Source organism: Lynx rufus, unplaced genomic scaffold (genome assembly GCF_022079265.1).
Source record: "Lynx rufus isolate CCGP_SWC_20201006 ecotype Redwood Valley unplaced genomic scaffold, mLynRuf1.p SCAF_1, whole genome shotgun sequence".
NCBI lineage: Eukaryota > Metazoa > Chordata > Mammalia > Carnivora > Felidae > Lynx > Lynx rufus.
The window spans coordinates 169,822,203-169,841,841 of NW_025814823.1; the positions used below are offsets into that span (position 1 = coordinate 169,822,203).

A 19,639-nucleotide genomic window follows, 5' to 3' on the forward strand; every position below is an offset into this window, starting at 1 on the left:
TTTCACTTAATTTTATCAGAAAATTTAAAATTATGGATTTGGCTTGCATTCTGCTTCTCTTGGATAGCATTCTGGAGGGTAGTGGAGTTGTAAACCAGGATATAAGAAAGGACTTCTACTTTTCTTAAATTTAGGGTGTGTCACATATGCTCTGTTCTGCAAATTAGCAGAGTTGTGTTTAACCTGTACCTGAGACCTGAAGCTGGAACTTGGTGATGGGATCCTGAAGGGTGAATATTTTACAGCTGGACAAAATGGGTTGGCTCTGGCCTTGCTTCAGAGTAGATGTTTTCACTAACTTCTGGGGACAGAAAACATGTTATTTTCTTGAGGCCGTGGCTCACAGGCCAGTCCATAAGCTGGAGACATGGGAGTTGTCCAGGCCTTGTGCCTATAATCTTATCAGCTAGTGCATAGCCAAGTTCAGACAGTATCAGGATTCTGTGCTTTAAAAGTGTATCTATCTATTTTTGTGACTCTTGGCTTTGTTTAGGTTTTAAATAAGTACCTTTTAAAGGAGAACCACAGAACTTTTTTTGGAGGTGGGGTATTAAATCTGGGCTGGACAGAAACAGCCCTGTTGCAGAACAACCATGGAAGGCATGCAGAGCAAGGCAGTGGGGAATCAGGAGAGCTGCAGGGCCGGAGAAAGGACCAGAAGGAATAACAGAGACTGCTAACACATCCTCCTTCCCAGCTGGTTTTCAAAGATTTATTGACTCATCCTTGGGAGTGTTATATTTATTAAAGTCATAAATTCTGAAGTGAGAGAGATGTTACTATCTTAAAATACTTTGTATTCATTTTTTATATAATTTGTTCAATATCTTTAAATTTTTTGTAACCCACTTATATATTAGGATATAATTTTTTACATAATTTAAATTTTACCACAGTCACTTGTGTTCTTTGTCCCATTTAGTATTAGAGGGAATATTAGAGAGAGTATTAGAGGGAAAAATACAAGGTTTTAAGGTTTTGTGGGGGTTTTTTGGCAGTATTTTTTCCTTTGTGTCCAAATAGGTTATTACCCAGGACTACTACATTGGAAGCTTAAGATGACATTTGAACATTAAGAAACTGAGTCTTAATTTTAAAAATTCTTCCATTTTTAAATGATTATGCCTTGTTGACTCAGTTGTAGTTTTATTTTTAGAATAAAAAGGGCAAACAGAACATATGCTAAATGAAGGCATAGCTGTAGATGCATTTCCATTCTGATACAGGTTTTAAAATATAGGAAATTAATTGTGAAATAAAGACAACTCAAAGTAAAAAGTAATTATCCAGTATTGTATTTGAAAATGCTGAAATATTTGCTCATAATCACATTTCATCAGAAATTGTTTGCTTGCTGTTTAGTTCCTATTAATTTCTACTAGACTGTAGTAGAAGTAGAACAGGGCAAGAAGGAATTGAATGGAATTATTTTTCATTAGAAGCAGATGGGGGCGGGGATTATTTATCAGGATAGTTAAGTAACATGGTAGCATTTTAAGAATTTGAATGGTAATTAAATGTTTTCTGCCTTAAACTCTTCAGTTAATGTCTGCAGAAATAGCTTTATCTAGTAAAATGCATACACATAGTACAGCAATGAATAGCTTTGAGCAAATATTTTCCAACATTAACTTTAAATTAAAAATGGTAATACATGGTTAAATTTACTTTTTTTCCCCTTTATTGTGTCTTTTATATTTTTAGATGTTGGATGTTTACAGTCTGATTCCTTTTGACAACCCAGATGGTGGAGTTTGGAAACAAGGATTTGACATTAGCTATGTGTTTAATGAATGGGACTCTAAGCCCCTTCAAGTCTTTGTGGTGCCTCATTCCCATAATGACCCAGGTAAAATTTACACTTCAAAAAAACTACAGGTTATTAAGCCCATATAGGCACAGAGTATTTTAATGAGAAGGTGGTAGACCTAATTTCTCACATTTTTGAGACATTATTTGCTGACTTGTGACCGCAGCATATTCCTTTTATATGTCTTGTATTTTGAGTTTTTACTTTATCAGTTTGTGTGCCATTCACAGATAGGACTTCTGCAATATGAAATAGTAATAAACACAGGAAGGTCTTAGTTTGGGGGTTGAAAAGTTGCACTCACTTAAGGGGCTGATTGTTCATTTTAGTTACTTTTCTCTAAAATATTGCATGAGAGAATTATTTTGTGTTCATAAACTCTACATTACAAAATGCAGAGTGTTTATGGGAACATTTGAATCTTCCAAATGGAGAAGCAAAATGTAAAGTGGTTAAGAGCCTTGGTCAGGCAGATGTGAGTGTGGAGTCCCAACCCCATCAGTGTGAGACAACTTTAGGCAAGTTACTTAATATTAAAGTAAGTTTTTTCCTAATAGAATCAAGTTAAAGTGTCTGCTTCAAAGGATGAGATGTTAAGGCGTGATGCATGGCCCAAAAGTAACTGTTGTCGTTACCATTGTTATTGTTTCATTTGACAACTTTTGTTACTTATTGGTGCCACAGATTTTTCCCTCCAAGGTAAGGGAAAATTGCTAAAATTACAGTGGGAAATATGATTCGATGTATATATTTGTGAGTGTGAGTACACTGGCACAGAAGAAATACTTAATGAATTCCACTGCAGGAATTTTTTTTGGGGGGGAATGCACTTCCAAAGACTTCTTCCGAAGGACTTACTTAGGCTTCTATTTGTTACTTTTCTCAGCTTCTCCATTTCATCATTACTATCAGAGGCACCATTATTCACCTGTACTTTGAAGTTTTTTCTTTATTCCAACATTCATTTATCTCCGACTTACATTCTTTCCCACTGGTTTATTGGCATGTATTCCTTTCTTTCTGTTGCTAAGACAGTAGAACTTGTTACTCTATGTCTGGAAGTGTGATTTGGTGAAGTGTGTGTACAGGTGGGTGCAGGCACATGTGCTGCTTTTTTGGGTGTGTGAGGTACACAGGGGAGAGTTTGGATGCTGAAATGTTTGAATTCCCATAGTACTTCAGTGTTTATTATGCAAAGAGGTATGAAATAGAGGAAATTAGTATTATTCTGGAAATTTGTGTTGAGCAGTTGCTGCACGAGCTTCTGACTTGGTTTCTCTTTGGTCTTAATGACTTCACCTTTTCCTACAAATACCTTTCAGCCTTATTAACCTTTCCTCTTAAATGTTTTGCATCATTTTCCTCCTTTGTCTTAGCCTGTCCCTTCAAATCCAAGTTCCGATGGCTGGGCATCATGGAAAGACTGCAGGGGTCTGGAACCTGGCAGAATGAGGCCCGCATCCCGGCTCTACCGTATACTTGCCCCCATGTCCCTGGGGGCACATTTGTGTATCTGTAAAATGCAGATCATATGGTTGGAGTAGCATCTTAAAGCAAGAGTTAGTTATCAAGTAAATACAAAAGGTGATGAAAATCACATCTAATTATAAATCTCATTCACTCTGAAACATTCCCTTATTCAGTGAAACAGTGGCAGAGCCACTGTAGTATTTAAATTGTTCTCTCCTTTTTTCTCTGCCAACCATCTACGGTTTTGTTCTTGTCACTTAATTTGTTTTTAAGTTTTTATGTATTTGGGAGAGAGAGAGGGCACCTGAGCGGGGGAGGGGCAGCAAGAGGGAGAGACAGTCTCAAGTAGGCTCCACACCATCAGCACAGAGCCCAATGTGGGGTTCCATCCCACAAACCGTGAGATCATGACCTAAGCCCAAGTCAAGGGTCAGACGCTCAACCGACTGAGCCACCCAGGTGCCCCTGTTCCTGTCACTTAATTGGGTGTGTGATGTGATTCCATTGTGTCCAATTTCTTATAGGTTTATACATACACTTTGTGCTGTGTCTTGTGAGTCCTCGTGTGAATCCATTTCTCCTGCTTTTTAGATTTTTAAAGACTTTTTTTTTCCTTTTTCCCCTTTTCTGCCATCCTCACTTTCCACCAATCTCATTTCTTGTAATTCTGTAACATGCGCACTTAACTGTAGTAATAAAATTTGTAGTTTATCAGGTAGTCTGCCTAATGTTTTATTAACATCTAATGCTCACAAAAACCCTTGGAGATCAGTGTCACTATTCATGAGGAAGATGTTACCAAGTTTACGGGGGCAGGAAGTGGCCCCACAAGAATGCCTTATTAGTTTACCTGGATCTCCCACCTGAGTATACTCGAGAGTCGGAGTACATGCGCCTCCTGTTAGAGCCGTCCTCATTGCCTAGCCTGCCACTTGACATACAGTAACTGGTAAATATACATAAGGCCTTCTCCATCTGTCTCTGTGTGCCTCCTTAGCTTCTTGAACTTTGGATGCACACCTGTACATAGGCACACATGTAAACATTTATAGCACTTCTGCATCGTCTCTACTCTAGAATGTAAACTCCATGAGGGCTCACACTTTGTGTTATAACCACCAGGTCACTAACTCCCAGAATAGTAAGCAGCACATAGTACTGACTCATTCAGTTAAATAAGCTAAATGAGCCAGGTCATCTGACTCTGCAGCTTCAGATGAAGCATTTGACCTTGACATGTGGTTTTATCTTCCCTCCTTCCCTTCTTCCTGTTGTCTTATTTTTATTCCTTAAAAAAAAATATTTAAAATATGCTTTGTAATTTTAAATACAAACACCAGATGATATTAAGCTCTTCAAGGGCAGGGATTGCCTGCGCCTTTTAGATTCTGTTTGTTTGCCTTAGCAGTGCGGTGAGCAGTGCCCAGTGTGGTTCATGTGTTGTTCTGTGGGGAGACATCCCTAATAACTGGTCCTGACTGCAATAGAGGAATCTGTCTCTTGGTATCTTAGCAACCACAATTGAATCTTTTTGTCTTAGTAAAAGATGTTAATGACCCTTACCCTCAGGCCTTCATCCACTTGAGGAAAAAATAATGGTCAGACACAGACCTTTTAAAACTACAGCTATTTTTTTTTTTTTTTTTTTTTTTTTTTTTTTTTACTGTAAAGCAAAATGCTAGAGAATAGAACCCACTGACTTTTTAAATAATTTTCACCGCTCCGGGGTCTCTGGGTGGCTCAATTGGTTAAGTGTCCGACTTCAGCCCAGGTCACGATCTCACGGTTCATGAGTTTGAGCCCCGCGTTGGGCTTTGTGCTGACAGCTCAGAGCCTGGAGCCCACTTTGGATTCTGTGTCTCTCTCTCTCTCTCTCTCTGTTCCTCCCCTGCTTGCATTCCGTCTCTCTCTCTCTCTCTCTCTCTCTCTCTCTCTCAAAAAAAAGATTAAAAAAAAATAAAAAAATTTCACCACTCCTTAACAAAAGTAGAATTTAGGTAAACTAAATTGTTCTATGACAAGCCAAATCATTCAGATCATGAAGAACCACACTTTCAGTTGAGGAATAGAGAGAAGTATGTGCACAAAAATTCCAAGTCCAAATGTGACTCTGTAGCAGGAAATCTTTGTGGAATACGCCTAAATGAATGTGCAATTAGGCGGTTTACTTTCTAAATGAGATTTATAGAGACTTGTTTGCATTTTCTACAGCAACAATTTAAAACTTTAGCTCGGTAGTTTGTTTCATTGGTGGAGTTTTGTCTGTTGGGGATAGAAGTACTGAAATAGATTTTTAAAAGATTCCTGTATTTTCCCTAACTTTAAGAATTATGTTAAAGAAAAAGAATTATGTTGTTGTGTTTTTATATATGTAGATATTTTTCTTTTTTGGACCATGTTCTGATATCTCATAAGACAGATAAATTTCAAATTATGTTTATATTTTAATAAATTTCTAATTATGTCTTCTTCCAGCCCATGAGGACATGTAACAGTTGTCATATATTTTATATGGTTTACATGAGTTAAAACAAAATTGGAAGGGAATTGTTAAGTCAGTGCTGATAACTTCGTCCTGTTACGCTTTTAAAAAGTTTTGAATCACAGACCATGAAATTAAATGTTAGTTGATTGATACATGTTCATGTTATATTTAATAAGCTGATTAAAACACAATTACAGCACCTTTGTATCTACAATCTTAATTCTTTGCTTCCCACTACTTAAACTGCTGAAATGTTTAGTTAATTTTCCTTCAAAGAAATCGCAGTGTGTAGAGAGAAGATAAGGTGTACTAAATGGAAAGTTGGACAGCATATTGTTAGTTAAGCAATTTGTAAAATGAACATTAGAAAATAATCCCCCATGTGGTCTGACTCCAAATAGAAGGGAGACCTAGGTACAAGAGTCACACTGGAAAATAATTTTCTTTTGTGCATTTGCAGTTCTTTTACAGAGTTTTTATTGATTCAAATGAGTGAGTAGAATTTTTTGACTTTCTTTTGTGGCAAATTGAAAAACAGAATTTTGCATTTAGTAGTGTATTATAATTTGAAATGAGTTTATGTGCTATTATTCTTAAAAAGCAAAAGAACAAAAACATGGGGAAATCACTGTGTAATGTTATTTTTAAAGCTTCTCTGTTATTCTTAACAAATATTCTTAACAAAATATTGTTAAGAACAGTCATAAAAGAAGAGCTGTGGTCCCCCCACAGTTGGGTAATGCCCGGGTGGGCGAAAGCAGGGGGGACTTGGAACTCTGGCTTCCAAAGGAACCTGCTGAATAGAAGGAGATGGTGAGGAGAGGGGAGGTTTGTTTGTGGACAGTTTGGGGAGTCCTTTGTTCTGGTTAGTGATTGAGAGATGAAGTGAATTCTTTGGTTTTGGCTACTGTGGTGGGAAATTTGAATTTCTGGAGCTAAGATAGTATGAGGAAGAACGGAGTGAGAACTGGTATTCATTGTGTATCTTACATTAGTTTGTGTAATACATTCTGCAACACTCAACACCAGTAAATCACACATCGTTTACCAGGTGAGGACAGTGAGACTAAGCAGGTATACTAATTTGTTCAAGATCCATCAGTTAGACACTGGCACAGGATGGCAATTAAAGCTCAGATTTGCCTGATTCTGAGGTCTGTGCTCTTTCCATTTACTATGCTGCCTCTCAAGATATGTTACTTAGTTCAAATGATTTTCTTGCTTTATGGGCATTAGCTAATTCAGCACATTTATCTGAACTTTGGGTTGTTAATAGCATTGCCAGATTTGGCTTAAAAAATGTTTACATTTCCAGTAAACATTGGATAGTTTTTTTAGTATATATGTCTTGCAGATCTCATATGGGATTCACTTATAGTAAACATTTATTCATTATTTATCTGAAATTCAAATTTAACTTGGCATCCTGTATTTTATCTGGTAATCTTAATTAAGAAAATGTTGGCATTACGAGTTAAATATTTACATGGCTCTTTAGAATTATATTTTTAAGAGATCTCTAGAGTTGGTATATTGAGGTTCTGTTTTAGAGGGGGAAAAGTCCATTGGGGCTCTAACTGAACTGCATTCTTTAGGAGCACATGTATCAGGTATTACCTAGAGATGCAGGTGATTGTCACACATGTCCCCATTCTCCTATTTTGGATACTTTTGTCTGTCTTTTGAGTCTGATGCTTCAGAGCTCACCACTGCACCAGTTATATAAATGATTGCTAATACTTATGGGACTTTACTATGTTTCAGGCACTATTCTAGGTACTTTACATGTATTAAATCCATTACTGCTCTTAGCAACTTCATGACAAAAGTCCTATTATTACCCTCATTTCACAAATGAGAAAACTAAGGCAGAAGGGAGTGCAGGTAATGTGTTCATGTCAGGGCTGGGCTTTAACCCAAGCCGTCTGGCTCTGGAATTAGGACTTACAACCATTACTTAATACTGTCTCTTGAAGGTAATACTTCTGAAACCCACAGGCAAAGCTTCCAGGAGGAAGGTCTTTTAAGTATTTCCAAGCCAATGTCATCTACTTTAGTATTTTTAATGATAAAAAACATTTTATGAACTATCTTGGAAGAGTAGACACCTCACCACACTGTTCCTCATCCTTTTTTTTTTTCCTTCTGGTCTGTCTTTACTGAAATAGATGTCTCTGTCCTTAAATACTACTTGAGTCCATGAGATGGTGAGTGGTTTTCCTCATTGCTACATATTTTACAGTTAGAAAGTAATTTGGAAGCAGTATTTTCCAGCTTTTAAATGGTTTCTTTTAGAAACTTTGATTATATGCCCAGTATTTGCCTGCTCATAAGGCTAAATAACCTCACGTACACTAAGAGTAACTCCTCAAAGGAAGTCACTGTTACTTTTACTTCTAAGGATGTCTCTCATATTATAGACCTGTCTCATTATTTCAAAGCACTATGCTCTATTTGGGGAAGACTTAGTAGGCCTGAAGTGTCCTGCTCCGTGTGAATTGATGATGCTCATGGATGGAATCCTTAACAAAGGAGGGAAGTAACTTTAGCACAGATTTAGAAATTACTGTGGAGGTTGATCTCATAATTGCAGGTGTCACATATCAAGGTACACAGGTCTTTTAAAGGACATTTAGAAAAGCAATAGAGTAAAGGATCACAATTGGACATTGTGCATATTACAGCTGCAGGATGAACAAAACTCCAACTCTCCTAACAGTGATGCAGATGGTTCCTGTGGTGTGGGATAGAATTACCAGTGACAGCATCTTACACTGGCTCAAAAAGTGCTGTATCTCAAACACCTTAGTGGAAGTGAAGCTGATATGCTTTGAAATCTATTAGATGACACTGAATCACCTGGAAAAAAGGTGAGGTTATTCTGGAAACTTGAGTTCAGAAGCATTTGTAGGATTCAGCAGGTTTAGGTCTTTGGAAAACCTCAGCTTCATCTTTGACTCTCTCTACTCTGTCTTGGAAACTTCAGTCAGCTAACATATGCTCTTCATTTTGCCTCATTGGCCTCTTATTTCTATTTCCAGAACCATTTTCTAGCAGAACTTGTGCAGTGGCCTCATTTCCTGTTTGTCTTGTACACTGAAGTATATCTTTTACGCTCACAGTAGTCATTTTTGAAAACACAGAAGACGTTAACTTCCTTCACTAAGAAACAAGAATGGCTCAGAAGATTTTCAGTGGTCTGCCCCCGCTTCTGTTTGTATTTCTCACGGTACCTCCACCATGTAAGCTCCGATACAGCCACACCTGGCTGCCTTCTCCCTGAGATTGACACAGGACTTCATGGCTTAGTGTCTTTTCCATATGCCCTTGCTTCTATTTGGGATCTACCCCCTTTTCCCTCTATCCACACGATGACTATTCTAAGAATCTTCTGTCCTTCTGCTAGGAACTTATCACTTCTTTATTCCCATAGCATTTTGTTCTTATTTTTACTGTAGAATCTGTTTTCATTTATTAGCTTTTTTGCTTTGTCTTATTAGATGTTTGATTTGTGTGTGAATGGATAAACTAGAACAGGACATTAATTAAAACTCACAGTTTATTGTTTGAGTTATGATAATACCAATTAACATGGTATGCAATGTCTTAAGTGTAAGACTGGATGTTAAAATCAAATATGGAAGGATTTGACAAGTGATGGAAGAAGCCTGTTGATCATTTGTTGGTAGACGATGACTTCATTACTAAAATAAAGAAGCTTTCTTGTTTTATGAATCCTCTTTGTACTTATTTTTAAATTAGAGAATACTATGTTAAAATGGAAGTAACATGAAGCTTAAGTTGCAGTTTTTAAATGTTTATTATCTTGTTATAATTATTTTTCATGCAAGATTTATTATCTTTTCTTAACAGTTGGTACCTACTTAACTGAGTAGAATTAATGTAGTCATTAAAAAATAATTGTCATAGTAGTGGAAACCACAACAGTGTAACAATGATTTGAGGGGCATGACTTCTTTGGGATGCATCTTTTAAATCATCTTGGGGCTGACAGAGCCTTTTTAAATATAAGCTAGTAACTTAAAGATATTGATCAAAGATGATTAGGTTAGCAGAACAGACAGTGGCTATGTTAGAGCTAATTGTGTGTGTGTGTGTGTGTGTGTGTGTGTGTGTGTGTGGTGTCTTTTCCTTTTTGTTTCATTTCTAGTTGAAGTAATAAATTTGTATTTATACTCTATATACCCTTTTCCCCCTATTCTTTTGGCTATACATTTCACTCATCTATCATGTACTTATTCAACTCTTGATGGTGTAGTCTTCATACCAGGTGCTAGATTCATGAGAATTGACTGGTTGGGAGTTCAGGTTGTAGGTTCCCAAATTTGTAGGACTTGGTGTAAAAGTATGTGGATGCCCTCAGACCCTTTGTGTAAACATTTGAAAGTTATAAATCAAACTGATACATGATAAGTAGAATAGGTCTTTTCCTCCTACCTTGAGGAATAGCACAGTTATCAGGAAGGCCACATGTGGGTTGAGATTGCTGGGGCTCCAATTCCCCACTGGAATGTGTTGAGTTTGTGTGGGGAAAAGCCAGCCTGTGGGGCAGCCCAACCTCCTTTCCCAGAAATGGCCCTGTCCTAAACCAGGAGGGGCTTTGTTCACAGATGCACAGACACGCCAGCACTTTTCCCACATCCCTGCAAACTGTATCCCCCTGGCCGTTGCTCAGGCTACAGAGATTACCACCTCCAGGTCAACTGTCCTTTAGAAAGACATATAGAAGGCCCCTTCTGGGCTCTAGAAACTGGCTTGGGGCTATTTGGACACATTTCTGGGTCATGGTGCTTAAGAGGGCAGGTCAAGGCGGGCTCTGGGTGGGCAGTTCTTTCTTTGCCTTGTGAAAGGGATGTGGTCAGAGGAAGAATAGGAAGATCCCTCAAGTCCAGGGCTCAGGGTGAGATACCCTTGCCCAGGTCCTAAATCAGTGCTGTGTATGCCCTTGAACCAAATAAAACTAAGTGTTCCTCCAGAGGATGAAATTGCCGCAAAGTCTTCAGACTACAAAGCTAGATCAGGAGTCAAATTTCTAAAAATGGTGGTTTGTCAGCAAACAGTCACTAAGTGCTTAATTGTTCATGCACATTAAAAATAAGCAGTAGAGCTTTCAACATTACTAGGCTTTATATTATAGAAATTAAATTCTTTCAAGTTTTATTTCTTTATTTTGAGAGATAGAGCGCATGTGCACGCTCTTGTGCGTGTGCAAGTGGGTGGGGGAGGGGCAGAGAGAGAGGGGAGAGAGAATCCCAAACCTGACACAAGACTTGAACTCAGGAACGGGAGATCATGACCTGAGCCAAAGTCTAGAGTTGGCACTTAACCGACTGAACCACCCAGGCGTCCCTAGAACTTAACTTTTTTTATGATAAAATAGAGCAAATTTTGGGGCGCCTGGGTGGCGCAGTCGGTTAAGCGTCCGACTTCAGCCAGGTCACGATCTCGCGGTCTGGGAGTTCGAGCCCCGCGTCAGGCTCTGGGCTGATGGCTCGGAGCCTGGAGCCTGTTTCCGATTCTGTGTCTCCCTCTCTCTCTGCCCCTCCCCCGTTCATGCTCTGTGTCTCTCTGTCCCAAAAATAAATAAACGTTGAAAAAAAAAAATTAAAAAAAAAATCATTAAAATAGAGCAAATTTAGAGTTCTTCATCCTTTACAGAACTTCTAATTGTGTATTCTTTGTTGCAGATATTTCCTCACTTACTTAAAAATAGTGATTAGCTGTTTTATGGGTTAGAGTGTTGTTAGAGTGGAAAACAGTAAATGGAAAGGTTTTCTGTGTGCTCTTCTAGCCCTGGTTCAATTTCCAAGTGTATTCAAGGGAAAGAAAAAGGCTGTGAATTGACCACTTAAGTAAATCAGTTTGCAACTCAATGTCCTAAGATTATTAAATCCAGAGGTAGGAATCTAATTTTATGTCACAAAAATTCATCCCATACAACTTTTCATAAAATACTATCCTTCTGATTGGTCTCATGTTAATATACAGTTGTAGTTTTACAGTAATTTAGGGAAAGAAATAGCCAATTCAGTGTAAAAGGGAATACTTGATTACTCTATTGTATAAGAGCAATAAAAGCTAATTTACTGTTAGATTACTCAATATTGAAAGCTGCAAGAGGCTATCTTTTAGTTCATTCTTCATTAATTGTGCTATATTGTAGTGATATTAATGTCTATTATAGATGAGCTTTATGGAAGGCTTTTAAGTTGACATCTCTGAGCATGTACTTTGGCTCATGTAAATATCTTTGACATATATCCTGCATGATTGTTGAAGGGCAAATGAAGTGTCGAAGGCAAAATGGATTAATCAGTCACTGTGATTCCTTTATGACAACTCCAATGATAAACTGTTCTTTGAAAGGGTCTTAGCTAATAATAAATTATAACTGATGAAAACAAGTAATTGTACTTAAAAAAAAACTTGTTACTTATTCATCTTCATAAAGATGATTTCTTCTAAATTCATTTTCTATGTTAGGTTACTAGAGTTTTGTTGTTAATTTTGGAGTCATTCCATTGTTCGTAGTTCTTTTACTGAGTAAGTAGCCAAATGATTAGGGCTTAGTTTTGATCTTTGTTAAAAATGTAGGTAAAAGTTGTGAGTGTTGCCTTAAAGATGGTAGTTCTCATAGAGCAATTTCAATAATTTACGTGGTTCTTACTGCACATATAGAGTAATAATAACATGGGGCAGAAATTGTTGTCACTTACGTGCATTTGATTTCAGTTCAGTCTTGCAATATGGAGGTACTTTATATATTCAATTAGATATTATGACAGTGCTTAGTAAAATAAAAATTCTTCCCACATTGCATTCTTTATTTTTGGGATGGTAGCAGCACTCATTTTTTTCTAGGACTATATGAGTTTACTAGGGCTGCCATACCAAAGTTCTGCAGACTGGGTGGCTTATTTCCTTACAGTTCTGGAAGCTGCAAGTCCAAAATCGAGGAGTTGGCAGTGCTGGTTTCTTCTGAAGGTCTCTCTCCTCTATCTTTCCTCTGTGTGTGTCTGTGTCTATCTGCTTGTCCTTACAAGGGCATATTGGAGTAGGGCGCACCCTCATGACTTTATTATACCTTAATTACCTCTTTAAAGACCCTGTCTCCAGATATAGTCACATTCTGAGGTACTAAGGTTTTGGATTTCAACGTAGGCATGTTGAGGGGACACAATTCAGCCTATAACGGGCATAGAATTAATTCTTTGCAAACAATAATTTTGGGTAACCAGTATGTTTAAGACGTGGAACAATTTGTGTAAACATTCTAAATAAAGGTATCCTTTTCAAAACTTACATGTTAAAAATATCTTTTATTTCCTTTTTTACCTGCTTCAATTGTAGAGATGGGGACAGGGCAATTAAAAACATGATGATGATGATGATGATGATGATGACGACGATAGCAACTAATCTTTATCAAGTGCTATATTATATCCTGGGCTCATGTCTGAGCACTTGATGTTTTTTTCTCTTGGCATGGTCAGCAGAAAGTTTGAACATTCCCATTTAGGGGTAGGTTGGATTTTCTTTGCCTGTCCCTGGGAATCCAGATGTGGATCTTGGCTTCATGCGCTGGGACAGGAGTCCAGGTTTGTACCTTCCTCAAGCAAGATGGGATTCTTTGCAGACCATTGTTTCATGAGATATCTTTGAATTTTCTATAGGTGCAGGCTTTTTAGCATGGAAAAGTTGAATTATCCAGGTACCCTTCTTTGGTGACTTGAAAGTGCCCCAGATCAAGAAAGTCCTGTAAAGACAATTTTCCACTGCCTTCCTGTTTGGCTTCTAGTTTCATACTTGTCGCTTTGTACATGCTCAGTAAATAACTCTAGAATGAATAGATCGATAGATTTTAGTTAAAGCAGAAGGGAGAAATACAGTCAGAGTAGCAATGCCCTTTTCAGAAGCTCATGCTTGTATTGTCAAAATACTTGTATTGTCTTCTCTGCCCTAGCAGATTTTCATTTTTTTTCAGTCAGTATACTGTACTTCAAATATTAACTTAATTATAGACAAAAGAAATAACCAGTTGACTCCTTATATTTTAGTCCTCCCACATGTTTGAGTTTTGGAAATAAATAGAGTGGTAGTTTAGCCTGGATGTATAGAACACCCCTATCTCTGTAAGATTTCATAGATAAGAGGTTGTTCTTGGAGGATCCACTTGGCTAGTAGATAGAATTGGTAACTGTGTATGCCTCAGCCGCTTGTCATGTTGCTTTAATACTCTGCCAGATAGGGCTATGCTTAGACTTGTGGGTCTTGTTAAAAAGGTTTCTTTATAGTGAAATTCCAAATATCTTTAGATAAAGTTTCCAGGGTATTTGAGAAGGAGGAAAAGTCGTAGAATTAAGTCATTAACATCTACAATTTTCTTTTGAAAAAGACTTCATATACACTTGTGTTGTTTTATTAGTGTCAGTCTGTGCTTCCAAAAAATGGAGTAATTTGCAGCCTTTGGAAACTAATGCCTGTGCTTGGCAGAATTCTACTTCTCTGTATTCATAATAGTGCTGTTAATTACCTTATTGCTTTGCTGCTGGCTTTTAGATATAGTTTGTACTTACGATTTTCTTAGTTTCACTTACTAAAATGGGAAGAGAATTTCAGATGTGGTATGAAAGGATACACTCTTAATTCCATATGATGAGAACAGTACTGCCAACTTGTTAACGCTGTTCAGATTTTTAAAATGAAGACAAATTCCTTACATTAGAGATAAATTATACATAATCGAATCAGGTACTATAATTATCATGCATAAATAAATGCTTTTTTTCCTCAGGTCATTTGTCTCATTTTTCTCATTTCTTTCTGACTTTGTACAGATTTCAGGCTATTTTTGTTATTGTAGCATTAGTGCCTTTTTGAGTGTCATGTGCATTCAAATGGAATTTCACTACTTGAAATTCACTACTTGAAATATTTGTGAAATTTGTAAATGTGTCTTCATATGAATGAAACATCTAAGGGCATCCAAAGGTCGTGTAATGGAATGTGACTGAGTTGAAATCAGACATATGAATCAGACCTTTGTTGTATATTTGTGTTTTGATTTAGGTTGGTTGAAGACTTTTGATGACTACTTTAGAGAGATGACTCAGTATATTTTTAATAACATGGTCATCAAGCTGAAAGAAGACTCACGGAGGAAATTTATGTGGTCTGAGATTTCTTACCTTTCAAAGTGGTGGGATACTATAGATAAGCCGAAGAAGGATGCTGTTAAAAGGTTTGTTTCAAGATTTTTTTTTTTTTTTTGCAATTTGGTAATATTAATTAATTACACAGTGAAACATGTGTTGAATTTTTAGAGGATGAAAATTCTTAGCTTTCTATCTGAAACTTAAAATATTTCTCCAAATCTTTTTTTTCTTTGATTCTGCTTCATCTGTGGAAAAGTGACTTGAAACTGTTCTATTGAAATCCTGATGTTCCAACTCTGTCCCAGAAATTGAATTACTAGGTCAAAGGGGCTTAATATTTTAAATGCTTTTTGAAGCATATAATCAAAGTGACCCCTGGAAAGATTGTTTCCATGTACCAGTGTCTCTGCCTTTTGGCCACCAATATATTTTTTTTCTAAAACTTTGACCAATTTTGTGGTTGAAATATTTAAAAATTTTTTTAAGGTTTATTCATCTTTAAGAGAGAGTGAGAGAGAAGGTGAGCGGGGGAGGGTCAGAGAGAGAGGGAGACACAGAATCCGAAGCAGGCTCCAGGCTCTGAGCTGTCAGCACAGAGCCTCATGCGAGGCTCAAACTCATGAACCGTGAGATCATGACCTGAGCCCAGTGAGCCACCCAGGTGCCCTGATGGTGGCTGAAATATTTTAATTTGAAAATTTGATTACTGATAAGGTTATGTACTTTCTCATATGTACAGGCAAAGTTTTTTGTGAATTGCTTGATGGTATACTTTTCTTCTTACTGATTTGTAAGTTTGTACACACGTGCGTTAACCCTTATTTTTTCTCAAGTTATTTTCTTAAATCTTAGCATTTCATATACATGCTTTAAACATTTTATTGTAATCAAACATATCAATCTGTTTTCTTAATAGCTTTACTGTCATATTTTAAAAGGTTTTTCCCAATCTAGAGATCAGAGGAAGAGTCCTTTTTTTCCACCCAGTTTAACTTTTTATCATTCACTTTTTAAAATCCTGAAATTTATCTTTTTAATATGGTATGGTGGGAGGTTCTGATCCCCCTGCCTCCCTCCTCTCTGCTCCCAAGAGTATAAAGATTATCTTAGCATGCATTGCTTTCTTTTATTTAGTATCACATGTACAGCGCTCACTGTTTTAGCGCCTGTTCTGATACTTCACAAATGATAACGGATAATCCTTGCAGCGGTCCTGTGAAGTAGGTACAATGACTGTCCTCATTTTACAGATAGAGACACTGGTCGTCCAGGGTCACCCAGCTGGGACGTGCCGTGCTGGTGTGCTGTCTGGTGCAGCCTGTCCAGCCCCACAGGTTTCCCTCCCATGCTGTGCTCTGCCGCTTTCCTAAGATCTAAAATGTCCCGGTTTTTTCCTACTGATTTGATGTGCCATCTTTATTGTCTTTAAATATGCGCTGATTTCTGGGCTTCCTGACCTCTTTCATGGACTTTTCTGTTTGCAATTGTGGTTTGATATGCTTCATTGACAGTTAAAAATCTCCTCTTTCTTTACTGAAAAATTCTTCTAATGAGTGACCACTTCATTTTCCCAAAGAGTTTTAGAATTAATTATTAAAATCTTCCTGCCCTACTGAAGGAAAAAAAAAGGGGGTTTTGATGGAAATTGACGTAAACATTTAAAGATAATTTGGAGGGAATTGGTTTTCTATAATTATCCATTAGACTTTTTTTGATAGGGTGCGGCACTCAAAAACTTTGTTAGTGACATGCACACACAAAAGATGGGAACCTAATAAAGATGCTAGTAGAGTTTTATGTATGTTAGATGATTAAGAAATACATAATGCTACAATAAAAGATGTAAAGCTTGCTTGTGGACATGGGTGTCAGCAAGGGTACACGTTGTGAGTTGGTGCAAAGTGGTACAAAGTGAGTTATCTGAAATCTGATCAAAAGTTGTTCAGCATATGTGCATGGGTATGAAGACAGTGGACTGAGGTAGCTGGTAGACCTTGGAGAGAGAGAGAGAGAGAGAGAGAGAGAGAGAGAGAGAGAGAGATACATATTCCTATGTGAATGGGTTCAGCTAGGTGCAGTTTTATGCCTCCTTCACTTACTGTTTTCTCAGGGACAAAATTTCACTTAAGCAATACAAAATTTGTTCCCTAATCAATCACTTTGGAACACATTTTTGTTTTTGAAACAAAAAATTTTTCACGTAAGGAACTATACCTATTTTTTGCCACTGTTCCCTTGTCAGCTTCCTTTTATTTTAGGTGTTTTATTTTTCAAATTCAGTACCTAAGGGTTCATGCCTGATCTTTTGTTGGCTTATTAGCTCATTTGTTCATTCATTCTACAACTCTTTCTGAACACCTACTGTGGTCCAGTTACTGTAAGGTTTGGGTACTCTTGGGCTGAGTATTTCTTTCTTCTTGATTGTAAATTGTATCTTTCACCATTGACAAATAACTATCTTTTCTCCATTTAAGAACTAAAGTGCTATTACTACCAGTCATTTGTAGTTGTTTGGATTTACCTGATTTGTGCTGCCCTTTTTCCTTAAAAACAGGCAATTTAGAGTGGTAGTTCAAATGGCTGGTCACTGGAATGAGGCCACCTGGATTCAAGTCCTGGCACTCCCATCTACTGTGTGAACTTTGGGCATATTACTTAACTTTTGTGAGCCTTATTTTCTTCATTTGTCAAGTGGGGATAATATTGAGACCTCTTTTGGTTTTTTTCAAGGATTGGATGAATAGAAATAAATGCTTAGGACAATGCCTGGCATATTCTAAGTCCTTAATAACTATTGAAAGCTCTTGTTACTTTAACTTTTATTTGTCACTCTGAGTATTTCTCTTGGACACTGAATATAGTTTTTAGTTTTGAAGTCATCATGAGAGTCTTCATCTTATTTTTTGTAATGTTTATTTATTTATTTATTTTGAGAGAGCGTGCATGTGTGTGCACAGGAGAGGGACAGAGAGAGAGGGAGAGAGAGAGAGAATCCCAAGCAGGCTCTGCACTGTCAGTGCGGAGCCTAACATGGGTCTCGATCTCATGAACTGTGAGATTGTGCCCTGAGCCGACATCGAGAGTCAGACGCTTAACCGACTGAGCCACCCAGGCGCCCCTAGTCTTCATCTTTTAATAAAAGCATTTAACTATAAAATTAATGTTTTATTAAAAAAACCTTTTTAATGTATTGCTTCAGTGAAGTTAACCTTCCCCGCCCCCCCATCACTTCCCTGCTCAGATGTTTTTAGGATTTTAAAAGTTTTATCCATAAAATTCTAAACTTTCACCATGTATCTAGGTATGTGTATAACTTACTATTAACTTTTCCATATATCAGTTCAGACATCTTCAGTTTATGTTTTCTGCCCTTATTACTTACTGTTTTTATTTCCTTTGTTTTAGGATTAAATTTTCTGGTTACTGAGTCTTCTGCACGTGCATTTTTTATTTCTTTGTTATATTTCCTGTGTTTGGGAGATTTTTCTTAAGGTTTCTTTTTTTCCTCTCTCAGGTTCAGTTCTTTGTGGTATGGAAGGTGTTCTTTTCTGGCTTTGAATGCTTGGTTTTAACTGTTTTTGTTTGTTTGTTTTTTGCCCTTCTGCATTCTTTACATTGCACCCTGTAAGTCCAAGTATTTTCCTCCTTTTTATTCATCCTTGAGCAATAACAGATGTGTCCACACCTGGAATTTGTCCCAAAACAGAGAGTGTAGCAGGCTTCCAGTTCCTTCCTGTTCTGACTACTTTGTTTCCTTGTGGTGGATGTTGGTTAAAATGGCTGGCCGGCATCCATTCCACCTGGTTTCCTTTTGGGAAATGGTCTGTCACACACGTAAGTCAGACTCTCCATCTTCCTGCCTCAGGTCAGACAGACCAGCTATGACCTGCGCTCAGCTGATCAGTATAATATTTCCTAGGGTCTGAATCTTCGGAGAGTGAAGCCAGTGTGACAGATGGAAGCAGGGGAAGCAGACATGGAGGGAAGGTTGCAGGCCATCCCTCACGGCACTGGTGCATTCCCAAGACTCTTCCCATCCGTGACATGATCCTTGTGATCCCTGTAGCACGGCCTCTCATTTTCTTCCAGCCCTTCGTTAAGCCTGGACTTTTAGTCCTTGGTTTTGTGTGCCCAGGAGAGTCTCTCAATGCAGTTGCTCTCCAGAGCCAGCAGGTGTTGCTTGCAAACAAGAAAGCTAGCTGATGTATTTCCCCCTGCTCATATCCTTTGTTGGAGAGCTGGATTCTGAAAGGCTGCATGAGCATCAGGGGCCCAGCAGCTGGAAAATATGTCCTTGATGTGAGCAACACTAGCCGAGGGGAAGAGACGAGCTGGGACTGTGGGAAGATGGAGAAATTTATGAAGTGTCTGCTCTTTGCGCAGCCCAGGATTGGCTTTCTTCATGTAGCATTTTTTTTTTTTTTTTTTTAATATGACCTGTAAGCCAAGTAAGAGCTTTGGCCTGTCTGAAGGTTCTGCTTCATAAGAGTGTAGGGAAGAGTCCAGCCAAGTCTGAAGGAAACTGGGCTTGCTGCCTGCTGCTTTTGGTAAGGTGAGGCCATGCTTGGTTCCTCCCAGTGTGGCTGTATTAGGGAGCCATCCTCTGTAGCAGTAAAGACCTTGGGGTGGAGAGACTTCTGTAGGAAGAGCCCAAAGAGAGAAGCATGAAGACTGTGATTAGTGTCTGTCCCAGGATTC

The 19,639-nt window shown here is 37.8% G+C and overlaps 1 protein-coding gene across 1 annotated transcript in view; it reads left to right on the plus strand.

Annotated features, from left to right (window-relative positions):
- MAN2A1 (mannosidase alpha class 2A member 1) overlaps positions 1–19,639 on the plus strand; it is a 167,129-nt gene that overhangs the window by 25,917 nt on the left and 121,573 nt on the right. The window contains exons 3-4 of the mRNA XM_047090160.1: positions 1,705–1,849; positions 14,856–15,027. Coding sequence (XP_046946116.1) covers positions 1,705–1,849; positions 14,856–15,027 — 317 coding nt within the window. The remainder of the gene's footprint in view (positions 1–1,704; positions 1,850–14,855; positions 15,028–19,639) is intronic.